The sequence below is a fragment of the Pseudophryne corroboree genome, chromosome 5, assembly GCF_028390025.1.
Source record: "Pseudophryne corroboree isolate aPseCor3 chromosome 5, aPseCor3.hap2, whole genome shotgun sequence".
Classification (NCBI taxonomy): domain Eukaryota; kingdom Metazoa; phylum Chordata; class Amphibia; order Anura; family Myobatrachidae; genus Pseudophryne; species Pseudophryne corroboree.
Genome location: NC_086448.1, coordinates 581,103,795 through 581,122,116, shown reverse-complemented (window position 1 = coordinate 581,122,116; position 18,322 = coordinate 581,103,795). Strand labels below are relative to the sequence as shown.

Genomic DNA, 18,322 nt, shown 5'->3' with positions numbered 1-18,322 from the left:
GAACAGTGGTGGTGGTGGGAGGGTTAGGGTCCACCCATTGTTATTACCTGTCTCCTCTCTTTACACAGGGGGCTTTTCAGTCATTACTTCATCACTTGCAGAAAGTTCACTTAGTGATCTGTATAAAATTCAGTCTGAGGGTTCTGAGTTTCATGCCACCATTACTATATTTGTAGCCAGAAATACAAGTTCTTGAGTAATTCAGTACATTTAAATACAGTCATCTTTTATTTGGTTCAAGAACAAAGGCGTAGGAGGAGTCTGCCTGTGCATAGTAATCCCTTTGAGTACAGATTTATCTTCAGTGATATATAATATATATCAGGCTATAATGCTGAGCTCTAAGCATCAAAACTTTATTTAATCTGAGTTTTAATTTTGAGTTTATGGGGTATATTCAATTGGCGTTGGATCCATTCCGACATGCATTTGTCGGAATGGATCCGACAACCCCTATTCTATCCCATCTCAATTCGACTTTTTCAAGTTGAATTGAGATGAGGGACCCAGAGGAGGAGAGGGGGGAGGGGGATCCGCGGGGAGACCAGCGGGGGACAGCCGCCGACAGACGGAGGAGATCAGCGCTACAGTAGCGCTGCAGAAGGATGTCACACAGCCGCCCGACCTCACGGCAGTGTCCACCCGGCTCCAGCAAGCGTGACCTCACTTGCTGGAGCCGGGTGGAAGCTGCCAAGAGCGACGCGGCTGTGTGACATCCTGCTGCAGCGCTGTGCTGTAGCGCTGATCTCCCCTGTATGCCCGCGTCTCCCCCCTCCTCCTCTGGGTCCTACATCTCAGTCCGACATTTTTTTATGACGGACTGAGATGGTCGAAAAGGGGGTCAAAACGACACAAGCACGTGGATCGGCATCTATACCGCCAATCCACGTACTTTTCGACAAGTCGAATTTCTCAACTTGTCGAAAATATTGAATAGGTTGGAACCCCTTCCGACCTAAAAAAAAAGTCGAAAACTGCCGTCTTTTCGACAGTTGGCAGCTTTCAACGTCAGTTGAATATACCTCTGTAAATGCTAATAGTTTATTAGTGTATTCCAGAAACTATTGCGTTATTAATTGCGCACAAGGCGGTAACCCATCCGTACTAGATGTGTGTGTATATATATATATATATATATATACGTGTGTGTGTGTGTGTATATATCTATATCTATATATATATATCTATATATATATATATATATATATATATATATATACACTGCTCAAAAAAATAAAGGAAACACTTAAACAACACAATGTAACTCCAAGTCAATCACACTTCTGTGAAATCAAACTGTCCACTTAGGAAGCAACACTGATTGACAATCAATTTCACATGCGGTTGTGCAAATGGAATAGACAACAGCTGGAAATTATAGGCAATTAGCAAGACACCCCCAATAAAGGAGTTGTTCTGCAGGTGGTGACCACAGACCACTTCTCAGCTCCCATGCTTTCTGGCTGATGTTTTGGTCACTTTTGAAAGCTGGCGGTGCTTTCACTATAGTGTAGCATGAGACGGAGTCTACAACCCACACAAGTGGCTCAGGTAGTGCAGCTCATCCAGGATGGCACATCAATGCGAGCTGTGGCAAGAAGGTTTGCTGTGTCTGTCAGCGTAGTGTCCAGAGCATAGAGGCGCTACCAGGAGACAGGCCAGTACATCAGGAGACGTGGAGGAGGCCGTAGGAGGGCAACAACCCAGCAGCAGGACCGCTACCTCCGCCTTTGTGCAAGGAGGGAACAGGGGGAGCACTGCCAGAGCCCTGCAAAATGACCTCCAGCAAGCCACAAATGTGCATGTGTCTACTCAAACGATCAGAAACAGACTCCATGAGGGTGGTATGAGGGCCCGACGTCCACAGGTGGGGGTTGTGCTTACAGCCCAACACCGTGCAGGACGTTTGGCATTTGCCAGAGAACACCAAGATTGGCAAATTCACCACTGGCGCCCTGTGCTCTTCACAGATGAAAGCAGGTTCTCACTGAGCACATGTGACAGGCGTGACAGAGTCTGGAGACGCCAAGGAGAACGTTGTGCTGCCTGCAACATCCTCCAGCATGACCGGTTTGGCAGTGGGTCAGTAATGGTGTAGGGTGGCATTTCTTTGGGGGGGCCGCACAGCCCTCCATGTGCTCGCCCGAGGTAGCCTGACTGCCATTAGGTACCGAGATGAGATCCTTAGACCCCTTGTGAGACCATATGCTGGTGCGGTTGGCCCTGGGTTCCTCCTAATGCAAGACAATGCTAGACCTCATGTGGCTGGAGTGTGTCAGCAGTTCCTGCAAGACGAAGGCATTGATGCTATGGACTGGCCCGCCCGTTCCCCAGACCTGAATCCAATTGAGCACATCTGGGACATCATGTCTCGCTCCATCCACCAACGCCACGTTGCACCACAGACTGTCCAGGAGTTGGCGGATGCTTTAGTCCAGGTCTGGGAGGAGATCCCTCAGGAGACCATCCGCCACCTCATCAGGAGCATGCCCAGGTGTTGTAGGGAGGTCATACAGGCACGTGGAGTCCACACACACTACTGAGCCTCATTTTGACTTTTTTAAGGACATTACATCAAAGTTGGATCAGCCTGTAGTGTGTTTTTCCACTTTAATTTTGAGTGTGACTCCAAATCCAGACCTCCATGGGTTAATAAATTTTATTTCCATTGATAATGTTTGTGTGATTTTGTTGTCAGCACATTCAACTATGTAAAGAACAAAGTATTTAATAAGAATATTTCATTCATTCAGATCTAGGATGTGTTTTTTAAGTGTTCCCTTTATTTTTTTGAGCAGTGTGTATGTATGTATGTATATATATATATATATATATATATATATATATATATATACACATACTGCTCAAAAAAAGGTTAGTGAGCAATGGAGCTCAATTTATATCTACAGAGATAGTGGGATCCCAGCAAATGGCTTAGGTAATTGGTGACATCACTTCCTCTAATAGTTGTTAAGTATTGTCAACAAAAAAACACCCAGAAAATCAATCAGGAGTGCTCGAAGGAGGGCTTCAAACGCCACTAGGACTTTATGATGCAATATCAATCTAGCCTCGTAAATCAGCTATTTGGATGTGAAAAACTCAGGTATAGGAGAAATTCATATGAGTGATGGACCTTGACAAAGGGGCGCTTGGACCCCGAAACGTCGTACCACTTTTTGTGTGAAATACACTTGACTTTTAAACAGACTTAGAGTGCCGCTTGCTTTGTTGTCCATTATATATATATATATATATATATATATATATATATATATATATATATTTATTTTTTCTATATCGCATGCAAAACTCGGCACTCCGCTAAAAAAATGCATCTGACCGGGTGCCCTAAATGCTGGAATCGGATACATATAGAACAATATGGCCATCCTCATGGATAATAAAATGAAGTTAATAGACCTGCGTCTTTCTCAACGTTTCAATTTTACATAAAAATTTTCATAAGGAGCTCCTGATAACAATTTTTTGACCATCGACTGAGATAGTGACACATTTGCTTTCTGATGATTCAGTGTACAAAAACTTTAAAAACATTGTATAAAATTACCTTGAGGCTTTGTCCTTAAGGTTTATATGAAGCATACTATAAATGCATTTTGTGTTTAGACTTGGATCCAATCCCCAAGATATCGTATTATGTTATGCAAATATTCCAAAATATGGAAAAATCGGAAATCCAAACTGCTTCTGGTCCCAAGCATTTGGCTATGGGAGACTCAGCCTGTATATCCACTTTAAAATACTCCACTGAAAAAGAAAAACTCCCGCTACAGTATGTTCTAGCCAAGCACAATTTTAGTCAACCTGCAAATTTAATATCTAATGATTTTCATTAAGTGATAGATGCTTAGTAACCATATTTTAAATCAAAGATGGAACGTGTACAAGATGAATATTGGCATGACAGTGCAAAGTCTCTACTGCTACTAGAACTGAGAATAGGAGTATTAAAACGATCAGCTACAGATGAGAGATTTTCTAGCTTTATTTCAATAATGTTCTCTATTAATACTAATTACACACTGCCCATTTTAAGTCCGGGAGTAAGCTCAGAGGCGGAGAACGAGGAGAGGAAATGATCACAAATCTGTGAAGCCATCAATGAACATGTACTCAAGTTAATATAGTGAAATAAAAGAACTGCTGTAAGTTTGGGTCAGTTTTTCTCCGTTCATTTTGGTAAGGAAAGATTCCTACTTTGAGCCAACAAAAATAAACGTCAGCACACTAACTCCTAGAAATATTTGAATTGTGTTAAGAATAAGAGTTAAGTAATAGTCGTAAGAATATTATAATCTCTAAATGCACTTTCCTTCCGGCAAGTCATAAACCACGTGTTACGTTTCATTTCAGTTAGCCATATCATAACATAGCTTTCTTTAACTTTTATTTTTATTTTTATGTATAACAACTCAGTGTAACTAAATGGGCACATACATAAATTGCAAGAGGTTTCTATAGGAATTAGTAGAACACACACATTTCTAATCAGTTTTTTCTGTTCTAGGCAAGAGACAGATTCCCTAGGCTATAGCAACAGAGAGGGGAATTCAACTAGCCGCAATAATGCGTTAACTTAATGCACCTATCATGTAATGATTCCTACTTATTACCAGTATGCGCACGCACGTTTATCTTGCTATTCAGTTGGAAAATAGCGAAATCTGCTTCTGAACGATGATCTTGTTTGTTTTACAGGCATTCCATATACGTGAAAATAGGGAAAGCTGTTTGTACCCCAAAACGAAAGTCTATTATTGGTCACAAAACAAATGGCTGCTAAATGCATTATTTTAAAACATAGAAAAAATTATGAAAAGCAAGTTTTTTATGTGCAAAAGAAATGCTGTACTTAAAGTAAGATTAAATAAAAATGGGTAATAGTATATTTTTGGGTAATTTTGAGCCAATTTAAAAAAAAAATCGCAAAAAAAATCAATAATTACCACCTTCAAGCCTAAAAACACCTGTCCCATTCATAAACCACCCTCATTTACCGGTCCCATACCATGTACCCACCCATATTTCCTGTATTTTGCATTTTTTCACCCAACAAATGACATCATTGTTGGCCAAATAACAATAAAACATCTAAGTGCCTAATTAGTCATTAAGGGGGGTGTCCCAATGGTTTTGAACCAAGTCCTGCCATTTTTACCTTAAAATATTGATTTTCCCAAAGTTTTAACCTGCTAAGGAGGTGGTGAAAAGAAATCACTGTAAAGTTTTGTGAATAATTGGTCCGTTTTCGCGAATCGCAATAAAAGACAGTTTTTCACATGAAATCGGGTTATCGCAGCTAATTGAATTCCCCTCAAAGTGTGAATAGTTATGAGAATATTATGATCCCTAAAAGCATTTTCCTTCCGGTAATTCATAAGCACACGATATGATTAGTTTTAATTAAACATATAATATAGCTTTGTTTTAGTATTTTTTATGTAGTATGTACCAATTCAAGTATACTGAATACAAGTATATGTAAATGGAAGTGTAAATAAGTTGCAGTAAGTTTCTATAGGAATCAGAATTAGTATAATTCATGAATAGGTCATACTTACTGTATATTAAATCAATTTTTTCCAATGCACAAGCACATTTTCCTTTAGTCTGGGGCAGCAAGAAGGTTTGGCAAGCGGTTACAGGCCTAAATCAGCGGATGCTTCAGAGAGGATGGGCCTATGTGCAGTTTCAGTATGCAGCCCCCACCCACCCCACCCCCTTCACACCATTGCCGATTAGACTCTAGCACTGAGTCTATCTTGCATGCATGGGCGTGCACCATGTTCCCGGTAATTTCTCGACTTCAAATTTTCCCTATCATTTTGCCAATGCAAATGCTGGGGTGGTAAGTATAATGTGTGGGTGCAGGCTGTACAATGTGGGCCCCCATGGACCCAGGGCCCTTGTGCTACCTTTATTGGTATGCCTGTGGCCTTATTTGTGCACACTGAGCCCCTAAACTCCTGAATTCTCACAGTATCTCATAATGAGGTATATTTACTAAAAGTAAATTATGGTCGATTTTGTGTTTAAGGGTACAAATCATACTTTACCAACAAATGCTTTTTGACATTGTTTAAAAACAAAAAGTCAAAAATCATCTGTTCGCAAATGTGGAATTTAGACCCTGAAATACAAAATCAATCAAACATCGATCAAAATAGACCCAGATCGATATTTAGTAAATATACCCCTAAATCCAACATTTACTAACAGATGATTTCTCTAACGTCCTAGTGGATGCTGGGGACTCCGAAAGGACCATGGGGAATAGCGGCTCCGCAGGAGACTGGGCACAAAAGTAAAAAGCTTTAGGACTACCTGGTGTGCACTGGCTCCTCCCCCTATGACCCTCCTCCAAGCCTCAGTTAGATTTTTGTGCCCGAACGAGACGGGTGCAGGCTAAGGGGCTCTCCTGAGCTGCTTAGTGTAAAAGTTTAAAGTAGGTTTTTTATTTTCAGTGAGACCTGCTGGCAACAGGCTCTCTGCACCGAGGGACTAAGGGGAGAAGAAGCGAACTCACCTGCGTGCAGAGTGGATTGGGCTTCTTAGGCTACTGGACATTAGCTCCAGAGGGACGATCACAGGCCCAGCCATGGATGGGTCCCAGAGCCGCGCCGCCGTCCCCCTTACAGAGCCAGAAGACGGAAGAGGTCCGGAAAATCGGCGGCAGAAGACGTCCTGTCTTCTATAAGGTAGCGCACAGCACTGCAGCAAAAGCGGGAGAAAGGCCGCCGAAAAAGGGGCGGAGCCTATCTCCTCAGCACACTGGCGCCAATTTTGTCCTCACTGCTCCGTTGGAGGAAGGCTCCCTGACTCTCCCCTGCAGTCCTGCACTACAGAAACAGGGTAAAACAAGAGAGGGGGGGGCACTAATTTGGCATATAAATATATACAGCAGCTATATTAGGGAAAAACACTTATATAAGGTTATCCCTGTATATATATAGCGCTCTGGTGTGTGCTGGCAAACTCTCCCTCTGTCTCCCCAAAGGGCTAGTGGGGTCCTGTCCTCTATCAGAGCATTCCCTGTGTGTGTGCTGTGTGTCGGTACGTTGTGTCGACATGTATGAGGAGGAAAATGATGTGGAGGCGGAGCAATTGCCTGTGTTAGTGATGTCACCCCCTAGGGAGTCGACACCTGACTGGATGGTCTTATGGAAAGAATTACGTGATAGTGTCAGCACTTTACAAAAGACTGTTGACGACATGAGACAGCCGGCAAATCAGTTAATACCTGTACAGGCGTCTCAAACACCGTCAGGGGCTCTAAAGCGCCCGTTACCTCAGGTGGTCGACACAGACCCAGACACGGACACTGACTCCAGTGTCGACGGTGAGGAAACAAACGTATTTTCCAGTAGGGCCACACGTTACATGATCACGGCAATGAAGGAGGTTTTGAACATTTCTGATACTACAAGTACCACAAAAAAGGGTATTATGTGGGGTGTGAAAAAACTACCCGTAGTTTTTCCCGAATCAGATGAATTAAATGAGGTGTGTGATGAAGCGTGGGTTTCCCCCGATAAAAAACTGCTAATTTCTAAAAAGTTATTGGCATTATACCCTTTCCCGCCAGAGGTTAGGGCGCGTTGGGAAACACTCCCTAGCGTAGATAAGGCGCTCACACGCTTATCAAAACAAGTGGCGTTACCGTCCCCAGATACGGCCGCCCTCAAGGAACCAGCTGATAGAAAGCTGGAAAATATCCTTAAAAGTATATACACACATACTGGTATTATACTGCGACCAGCAATCGCCTCAACCTGGATGTGCAGTGCTGGGGTGGCTTGGTCGGATTCCCTGACTGAAAATATTGATACCCTAGACAGGGACAATATATTATTGACTATAGAGCATTTAAAGGATTCATTTCTATATATGCGAGATGCACAGAGGGATATTTGCACTCTGGCATCAAGAGTAAGTGCGATGTCCATTTCTGCCAGAAGAGGATTATGGACACGACAGTGGTCAGGTGATGCGGATTCCAAACGGCATATAGAAGTATTGCCGTATAAAGGGGAGGAGTTATTTGGGGTCGGTCTATCGGACCTGGTGGCCACAGCAACGGCTGGAAAATCCACCTTTTTACCCCAAGTCACCTCGCAGCAGAAAAAGATACCGTCTTTTCAGGCTCAGTCCTTTCGTCCCCATAAGGGCAAGCGGGCAAAAGGCCACTCATATCTGCCCCGGGGCAGAGGAAGGGGAAAAAGACTGCAGCAGACAGCCTCTTCCCACGAACAGAAGCCCTCCCCCGCTTCTGCCAAGTCCTCAGCATGACGCTGGGGCCTTACAAGCGGACTCAGGCACGGTGGGGGCCCGTCTCAAGAATTTCAGCGCGCAGTGGGCTCACTCGCAAGTGGACCCCTGGATCCTGCAGGTAGTATCTCAGGGGTACAAATTGGAATTCGAGACGTCTCCCCCTCGCCGGTTCCTGAAGTCTGCTTTACCAGCGTCTCCCCCCGACAGGGAGGCGGTATTGGAAGCCATTCACAAGCTGTATTCCCAGCAGGTGATAATCAAGGTACCCCTCCTACAACAGGGAAAGGGGTATTATTCCACGCTGTTTGTGGTACCGAAGCCGGACGGCTCGGTGAGACCCATTTTAAATCTGAAATCCTTGAACACTTACATAAAAAGGTTCAAGTTCAAGATGGAGTCACTCAGAGCAGTGATAGCGAACCTGGAAGAAGGGGACTATATGGTGTCTCTGGACATCAAGGATGCTTACCTCCATGTCCCAATTTGCCCTTCTCACCAAGGGTACCTCAGGTTTGTGGTACAGAACTGTCACTATCCGTTTCAGACGCTGCCGTTTGGATTGTCCACGGCACCCCGGGTCTTTACCAAGGTAATGGCCGAAATGATGATTCTTCTTCGAAGAAAAGGCGTCTTAATTATCCCTTACTTGGACGATCTCCTGATAAGGGCAAGGTCCAGAGAACAGTTAGAGGTCGGAGTAGCACTATCTCAAGTAGTACTACGACAGCACGGATGGATTCTAAATATTCCAAAATCGCAGCTGATTCCGACGACACGTCTGCTGTTCCTAGGGATGATTCTGGACACAGTACAGAAAAAGGTGTTTCTCCCGGAGGAGAAAGCCAAGGAGTTATCCGACCTAGTCAGGAACCTCCTAAGACCAGGCCAAGTGTCAGTACACCAATGCACAAGGGTCCTGGGAAAGATGGTGGCTTCTTACGAAGCGATTCCATTCGGCAGATTCCACGCAAGAACTTTTCAGTGGGATCTGCTGGACAAATGGTCGGGATCGCATCTTCAAATGCATCAGCGGATAACCCTGTCTCCAAGGACAAGGGTGTCTCTCCTGTGGTGGTTACAGAGTGCTCATCTCCTAGAGGGCCGCAGATTCGGCATTCAGGATTGGGTCCTGGTGACCACGGATGCCAGCCTGAGAGGCTGGGGAGCAGTCACACAGGGAAGAAATTTCCAGGGCTTGTGGTCAAGCATGGAAACGTCACTTCACATAAATATCCTGGAACTAAGGGCCATTTACAATGCCCTAAGTCAGGCAAGACCTCTGCTTCAGGGTCAGCCGGTGTTGATCCAGTCGGACAACATCACGGCAGTCGCCCACGTAAACAGACAGGGCGGCACAAGAAGCAGGAGGGCAATGATGGAAGTGGCAAGGATTCTTCGCTGGGCGGAGAATCATGTGATAGCACTGTCAGCAGTGTTCATTCCGGGAGTGGACAACTGGGAAGCAGACTTCCTCAGCAGACACGATCTTCACCCGGGGGAGTGGGGACTTCACCCAGAAGTCTTCCACATGATTGTGAACCGTTGGGAAAAACCAAAGGTGGACATGATGGCGTCCCGCCTCAACAAAAAACTGGACAGATATTGCGCCAGGTCAAGGGACCCTCAGGCAATAGCTGTGGACGCTCTGGTAACACCGTGGGTGTACCAGTCAGTGTATGTGTTCCCTCCTCTTCCTCTCATACCAAAAGTACTGAGAATCATAAGAAGGAGAGGAGTAAAGACTATACTCGTGGCTCCGGATTGGCCAAGAAGGACTTGGTACCCGGAAATTCAAGAGATGCTCACGGAAGACCCGTGGCCTCTACCTCTAAGAAAGGACCTGCTCCAGCAGGGACCATGTCTGTTCCAAGACTTACCGCGGCTGCGTTTGACGGCATGGCGGTTGAACGCCGGATCCTGAAGGAAAAAGGCATTCCGGATGAAGTCATCCCTACCCTTATCAAAGCCAGGAAGGATGTAACCGTACAACATTATCACCGTATTTGGCGTAAATATGTTGCGTGGTGCGAGGCCAGGAAGGCCCCTACAGAGGAATTTCAACTGGGTCGTTTCCTGCATTTCCTGCAAACAGGACTGTCTATGGGCCTCAAATTAGGGTCCATTAAGGTTCAAATTTCGGCCCTGTCAATATTCTTCCAAAAAGAACTGGCTTCTGTTCCTGAAGTTCAGACGTTTGTCAAGGGAGTACTGCATATACAGCCTCCTTTTGTGCCTCCAGTGGCACCTTGGGATCTCAATGTAGTTTTGGGATTCCTAAAATCACATTGGTTTGAACCACTCACCACTGTGGACTTAAAATATCTCACATGGAAAGTGGTAATGCTGTTAGCCTTGGCTTCAGCCAGGCGTGTCTCAGAATTGGCGGCTTTATCCTATAAAAGCCCTTACCTAATTTTTCATACGGACAGGGCAGAATTGAGGACTCGTCCTCAATTTCTCCCTAAGGTGGTTTCAGCTTTCCACTTGAACCAGCCTATTGTGGTGCCTGCGGCTACTAGGGACTTGGAGGATTCCAAGTTGCTGGACGTAGTCAGGGCCCTGAAAATGTATGTTTCCAGGACGGCTGGAGTCAGAAAATCTGATTAGCTGTTTATCCTGTATGCACCCAATAAGCTGGGTGCTCCTGCTTCTAAGCAGACGATTGCTCGTTGGATTTGTAGTACAATTCAGCTTGCACATTCTGTGGCAGGCCTGCCACAGCCAAAATCTGTTAAAGCCCATTCCACACGGAAAGTGGGCTCATCTTGGGCGGCTGCCCGAGGGGTCTCGGCTTTACAACTTTGCCGAGCAGCTACTTGGTCAGGGGCAAACACGTTTGCTAAATTCTACAAATTTGATACCCTGGCTGAGGAGGACCTGGAGTTCTCTCATTCGGTGCTGCAGAGTCATCCGCACTCTCCCGCCCGTTTGGGAGCTTTGGTATAATCCCCATGGTCCTTTCGGAGTCCCCAGCATCCACTAGGACGTTAGAGAAAATAAGAATTTACTTACCGATAATTCTATTTCTCATAGTCCGTAGTGGATGCTGGGCGCCCATCCCAAGTGCGGATTGTCTGCATTACTTGTACATAGTTATTGTTACAAAATCGGGTTATTGTTGGTTGTGAGCCATCTTTTCAGAGGCTCCTCTGTTATCATGCTGTTAACTGGGTTCAGATCACAAGTTGTACGGTGTGATTGGTGTGGCTGGTATGAGTCTTACCCGGGATTCAAAATCCTTCCTTATTGTGTACGCTCGTCCGGGCACAGTATCCTAACTGAGGCTTGGAGGAGGGTCATAGGGGGAGGAGCCAGTGCACACCAGGTAGTCCTAAAGCTTTTTACTTTTGTGCCCAGTCTCCTGCGGAGCCGCTATTCCCCATGGTCCTTTCGGAGTCCCCAGCATCCACTACGGACTATGAGAAATAGAATTATCGGTAAGTAAATTCTTATTTTTTTACTGTTTTAAAAGGATGTAAAAAATCATGTGTTAGTAAATGTGTGATTAAGGGGTCTATTTATTAAACCTTGAATGGAGATAAAGTACCAGCCAATCAGCTCCTAAATGCCATATTACAGCCTGTGTTTGAAAAATGACAGTTAGGAGCCGATTGGCTGGTACTTTATCTCCATCCACTGTATCTTCATCCAAGGCTTAGTAAATAGACCCCTTAGACTCTGAAATACAAAATCAGTCAAAAATCGACCCAACATCAAAAAAATAATAATTGATCAACATCGACCAAAATCGACTTTTAGCAAATATGCTGTACCCCAATATCTCTGACAGAGGTAAGTAAAATGTTCAGAATGGTTGAGAAAAATATTTTGCATTTGGCCATAATATGTCACCTTTTGCTAGCTGAATTTGTCCTTAAATGTTCCCAGTCCATCTCCAACCAAATAACAGATTTCTCCCATTCTCTGTTCATAGCTTTCACATTTCACTAAATACAAATGTACTTTTACATTGTTTAAACATGTTCTGCAGAATGGCAAACCAAAAGGGAAACTCAAGGACTGTATAGCCAAAACTTCACAAAATTAAATTTGTGCTAAATTTGAATGAACCTTTGCTTACATCTGATTTCTGTTTTTTTTTCCGTATGCCAACAGTTTATTTATTATACAGTATGTCTGTATTACGAGACATACTAGAAGCAAATACATCTGAAAGTATGTCCAAGGAAGTGTCCATCCTCGGTGTAATTATTTTATGTCTCCTGGTTTGCCAGGGCAGTCCCTTTTTTTTTCTACCCAAAATCTCAAATTAATTTTTTTAATTTCAGAATTAAGGAAACCCTAATATGCAGCTATGTTTAGTATGACATCTGCATTATCACATAAAGATCGTCAAGGCCTTGTTATTATGGTGTGTTGCTAAGTATGTGAGCATTGCCACACCTCTTCGGGTACCCCTGTAATAAAGATGGCCTTCAGAAACTGATGGTTGACAACCATCGATGTTCCCTATTCAGTGGAAATACTTTTTCCATTTGATGCCGGGATTACAGTGACTCCCACCATTGCTTGCTTCTTTTCAATGGCTGATGATGTCCATTCGGGTCTACTACGGTATGCCGGCACTCGGGATCCCGGCGCCCAGCATACCGGCGCCAGGACCCTGAACGCCGGTATATCAGCAGTGGGGTGAGCGCAAAAGAGCCCCTTGCGGGCACGGTGGCGCACTACGCTATTTATTCTCCTTCCAGGACACCCGAAGAGGGAAAATAATTGTCGGTATGCCGGCTTTCAGGATTCCAGCGCCGGATTCCTGACAGCCGGTATATCAAATGCCACCCGTGCATTCTGCTGTGAACACCAGTAAAGGAGTGTCCACAGCAGGAGCTCCATAGCACAGACATGAACTTCTGGGGTCCACTGTACATGCACACTATCTAAACATTAGTGATTAAAACATTGAACAGCAACCTTGCAGTGGCTACATATCATTGCATGGCATGTTGCGATGCCAGTAATATCACTGCTATTTAATGACCATCTTGTGATGGCCATCCCTTTGCTGTAGCTCAGTGGCAAGTACTGAGGTGGCCAGAACTGCACTATCGGGGAGGAATGGTTTTTATTTACATTGACAAGAGTAGGGGTAGAACTTTTCTTTGACATAGTAATACAGTTATCAAGTCTGACTCAATTGTGTCTCTCAGAAATAGATATTCCAGTTTTTATTTTTCATATCCAATTATTTGCTGCGAATAATACAAATTAACTGTTACTAACTGTATCATTCTTTTTTCCTTAGGTGAGAAGCCGTTTAAATGTGATGAATGCAACTTTGCTTCTACAACTCAGTCTCATCTAACACGGCACAAGCGGGTCCATACAGGGGAGAAGCCATATATGTGCCCATGGTGTGATTACAGGTAATTGCATTCACTCTGACTAGGTACAGAGGTGTCTTCATACACCTAACCTCAATACACCATGTGGCATGAGATGCCTGGCATGACTGAGCTGAGTGTATTTGTCTTGCAGTTGAGCCTCTTAATCACAATGTGAGACAACAAAAACCGAGCCTATACACTTCTCTGTTTGTGTTTGACTGAGTATGAATCTACATATGAAGCACAACGGAACTTGGCATAACAAACAGCTCAAGCCTCTGCATCGTGGCAGTTCATATACAGAGTCAGACTCAGTCGCACATAGATATACAAGTGTCACATATCAAATGAATCAGTGCAGTCTCATGAAGCAGTTCACATTGTGATTAAGACACACATTATCATGAAGAATATGCTCAGTGCAAGCTGTGTCACACTAGACTTGGCGCACCGAGAAGGGATGTTTTAGTGTGGTAGGAGGACACATCTGTATGTGAGTTTCTTTCCAGTGCTATAAATCTTTATTGTTGTAGATCTAATAGTAGGAAATAACAATGATCATTGCAGTATTATTCATTTATATTAGCAACAGGTTCACAATGTGATTAAATAAGACAATGAATAAGACAGTGGTGATGTAAGGATTTTATTATGAAAAATGTTAAGGGACCACTAAGCTGAAAATAAGTTTACTTATTTGATAAATATTATCCATAGCATTTTTATACACCTGTAACAGGCCTCAGAGGTTATCATAACTGAAGCCTTTGATGACCTAACATGAAATCTGACTTTGAAGCATCTTCATTGTTTTGAACAGCACGCAGCTATCACTTTATTTGAGCAGGCATGTAGAGAATGGAGCTGGGCACTATACTTTAGAATCATAGAAGGACATGGGGCAGATGTATCAACCTGGAGAAGGCATAAGGAAGTGATAAACCAGTGATCTGTGCAAGGTGATAAAGGCAGCAGCCAATCAGATCCTAACTTTTTATTTACATATTGGAGCTGATTGGCTGGTGCCTTTATCACCTTGCACATATCACTGGTTTATCACTTCCTTATGCCTTCTCCAGGTTAATACATCTGCCCCATTTTTCCTAGTGTGACATCCAATCCTTTTTTTTTTTTCTTTTTTTTATATGTTTATTTATTATTTTCACAGATAATAACAATACAAATGCAGAAACACGTGTATACTGGTAAAACTCTGTGATAGCTTACATACAAACCGAACAGTGAAAAACACTTGAATATGTATGATCATGGGTTAACCTAGGTTACAGAGTTTCAGACTAAGGCGTGTACTTTGAGCATAGCAGAGAGAAGAAAGGAGAGGAAGGGCGTAAGCCCTTTCAGCATTTAGCCCTAAACAGACATAAAAAACAACAAGTAACCCTAAGGTATAAATGCAAACAGGTAAAAACAGACGCATGTAAACACAATAGTGCAACAAAGGAGGGAGAGAGTAAGAATGAGAGAAGAAAAGAAAGAAGATACGAGGAAGATAAAGCAGGTGAGGAAAGCAGAAAGTGAAGAGTGAAAAGTAAAAAGCATCCGCTTTATCCGCGTCATTCCTGTAAACAAATAGGAATCTAAGGGGCATCCATAGCTAGCTCCATCAGAGGTGGAGATATTGTAATGTACTCCTCAGAGCAAGAGGCCTGAAAAACCGGGGAAAGCGCCCTGTGGTGTAGTGTTGTACAGAAACCAGTCATGCCATATTGTGAGAAATCTAGGGGAAGAATTGCGGAGGTAGGCTGATATTTTCTCCATGGCTGCAACATACCATATTTTATGTATAAGCTGCTGTCGAGAGGGGTGGGGGGTCAACACATATCCAATGTTTGGCTGCAAGACAACGGGCCGCATTTAAAATATCTATAGAGAGATTGCCCGCAAGATTATCAAGGCCTTCTATCGGGAAACTGAGGAGAAACGCCCATGGTGATTTGACTTTAGTAGCCTTAAGAACCTCATGTAAGAGGTGGGAAACCTTGTCCCAAAACTTAACTATCTTGGGGAAAGACCACCAGATGTGGAAGAAGGTTCCCTCCCCTCCACAACCTCTCCAACATCTGTCTGAAGCGGAGCTATACATCTTACGTAACCGGGTAGGTACCAAGTACCATCTGTAATAAACCTTATAGGCATTTTCTTTCATTAGTGAGGAAATAGATGCTTTAGAGACCCTTTCACGGACTGTAGTCCATGTTTCCTCATCTGGTGGTGGTCCCAGATCTTTTTCCTATTGAAGTTCATGATTTGATGTAGTAGGGGTTTTAACTTGAAGTAAGTAGTTGTAGATCATTGAGATGATACCTTTGCGCAGGGGACAGTTTAAACTTAGAGATGCTATCCGTCAGAGGTTTGTCTATCGAGTTAATAGGGAGTGAGTTAAAAAAGTGATGGATTTGGATGTATGTGAAGCAATTAATTGCGTGTAGAGTATATTTGTTCTGTAAGAGATCCAGAGGGGTGCAACCGTTCATGTCTAAGAGGTCATGCATGACTCTAATGCCCCCTTCATACCACGGATAGAAACATTTATGGTTGAAGCCGGGAGGAAATGCCGAATTATGCCAGAGGGGAGTGAGGGGGGGAAGGGTAGGAGGTGGTTGCAAAATGACTCTTGCAGTACTCCCAGATTGAACACGTGAAAGCAATAACGGGATGTGTACGAGCTTGAGCCGGCCTGTCCGAGGGAGCTAATCCCAAGATAGAAGACATTGAGAAGACTTTGCAGGAGTGAGCCTCTAATGTGACCCACCGAGGAGCTTGAGAAAAGGTGAACCAGGCTATTGCTTGGCTAAGGTGAGATGCGTAATAGTATAAATTAATATCAGAGAACCCGGTTCTGCCATTGGTAGTAGAACGTCGAAGGGTTAAGAAGCTGATACGAGGTGGTTTGAGCTTCCACACAAATTGGATAAACCACTTGTGCAGCTGCAGTAGGGACGTTCTGGGCACCTGAACAGGAAGAGTCTGAAAGAAATAGAGTAATCTTGGTAAAATGTTCATTTTAAGTGTTACAATTTTGCCTAACCATGATATAATTAAGCCTCTCCAACGAAATAGATCTAGTTTAATATTCCTAAGTAAAGGTAAGAAGTTATCAGCGTACAGGGTGTTATAGTGATTTGTCATATATATTCCCAAGTATTTAATTTGGAAGCACGCTGAGCCATGTTATACTCGCGGCATAGTAGTTTTAAAGTTAACGGGGATAGGTTAAGAGCAAGCGCCTCCGTTTTAGAAAGATTTATCTTATAACCAGATAATTCGCCATACGCTTCCAGGGACCTAAAGAGTGTAGAGATAGACGTATGGGGGGAAGTTAAAGTAAGGAGGACGTCGTCAGTAAATAGAGATATTTTATAATCCTCCTTACCGAGAAATACTCCGCTAATATCAGCGTTAAGGCGAATGTGGGCAGCTAAGAGCCCGATAACCAGGGCAAAGATCAGGGGCGATAACGAACACCCCTGTCTTGTGCCATTGGTGATAGAGAGTGGGAAGGAAAGGATCCCATTCACAGATACCATAGCTGAGGGGGAGGAATACAGGGCCTGGTCGCCACAGAGAAAGCTACCCATTAGACCGAAGGCCTGCAAAGTATGATTCATATAGGGCCAGCTGATCCGGTCGAAGGCCTTCTCCAAGTCCAGGGACAACACCGTGGCAGGGGTACAAGAGCTATTGAGAGAATGGATAAGGCTAATTACTCACCTAGTATTGTCCCTGGTCTGGTGTCCCTGTATAAAGCCCACCTGGTCATTGTGGACCAGGCCAGGTAGAACAAGGTTCAGGCGATTAGCAAGAATCTTTGCGTATATCTTAATGTAGGCGAAATAAGCCTGTAATGAGCACAGTTGGAAGGGTCCTTACCTTCTTTCAGAATAACAATAATCCTATCCTCTAAGGCTTCTTTGGAGAAGGAACCTCCCGACATCACATCGTTAAACACCTCAATCATAAAGGGGGAGATAATAGAGTTAAAAGTTTTGTAATAACTGGCAGTAAGCCATCCGGCCCGGGAGCCATATTCGTCTTAAGATTCTTAATCACAGAGGAGATCTCCTGAACTAGGATCTTAGAGCAAAGAGAGTCAACGTCGGAGGAGGACAGTTTGAGGAGGTTGCAACGAGACAGGAAAGTCTGTATAGAGTCAACAGTAGAGGGAGGGATATCTTTAGAAGATGAAAGGTTGTATAATTGCGCGTAGAACCTACTGAATTCCTCCGCAGTACATAAGGGATCATGAACAGGCCCACCCAAATGCGACTTGATCGATAAAACATTATTCTGCAACCATTTAGCACGTAGTCGGGATGCCAGGAGTCTATCCGCTTTATCGCTTTTTTCATAAAAAGTCTGGTTGAGCCATTTAAGAGAGGTCTCAGCTGTAGCTGTAAGCAAAAGGTTAAGTTCCTCCCTAGCCGCTGAAAGCTTACGATAATCCACAGCGGAGCTCAAAGTTTTATGGAGCATCTCAAGTTGGGCTACTTTGTCCATGAGTTCACGGAGTCGATTGGACCTGGCTTTCCTAGCGAATGCCGCAGATTTAATTAGGGATCCACGGATCACTGCCTTATGGGCATCCCAAAGCATTTGAGGTGAAATACTTGGGTCGGCGTTAAGAGCAAAATAAATTTTAATATCAGAGTCAAATTGGGTAC

At 43.8% G+C, this 18,322-nt stretch overlaps 1 protein-coding gene across 1 annotated transcript in view; it reads left to right on the top strand.

Moving 5' to 3' along the window:
* The window catches only part of ZNF407 (zinc finger protein 407), a 1,019,576-nt gene that overhangs the window by 686,919 nt on the left and 314,335 nt on the right, over positions 1-18,322 (top strand). Inside the window, exon 7 of the mRNA XM_063923352.1 lies at positions 13,559-13,679. Within this exon, the coding sequence (XP_063779422.1) occupies positions 13,559-13,679 (121 nt within the window). The remainder of the gene's footprint in view (positions 1-13,558; positions 13,680-18,322) is intronic.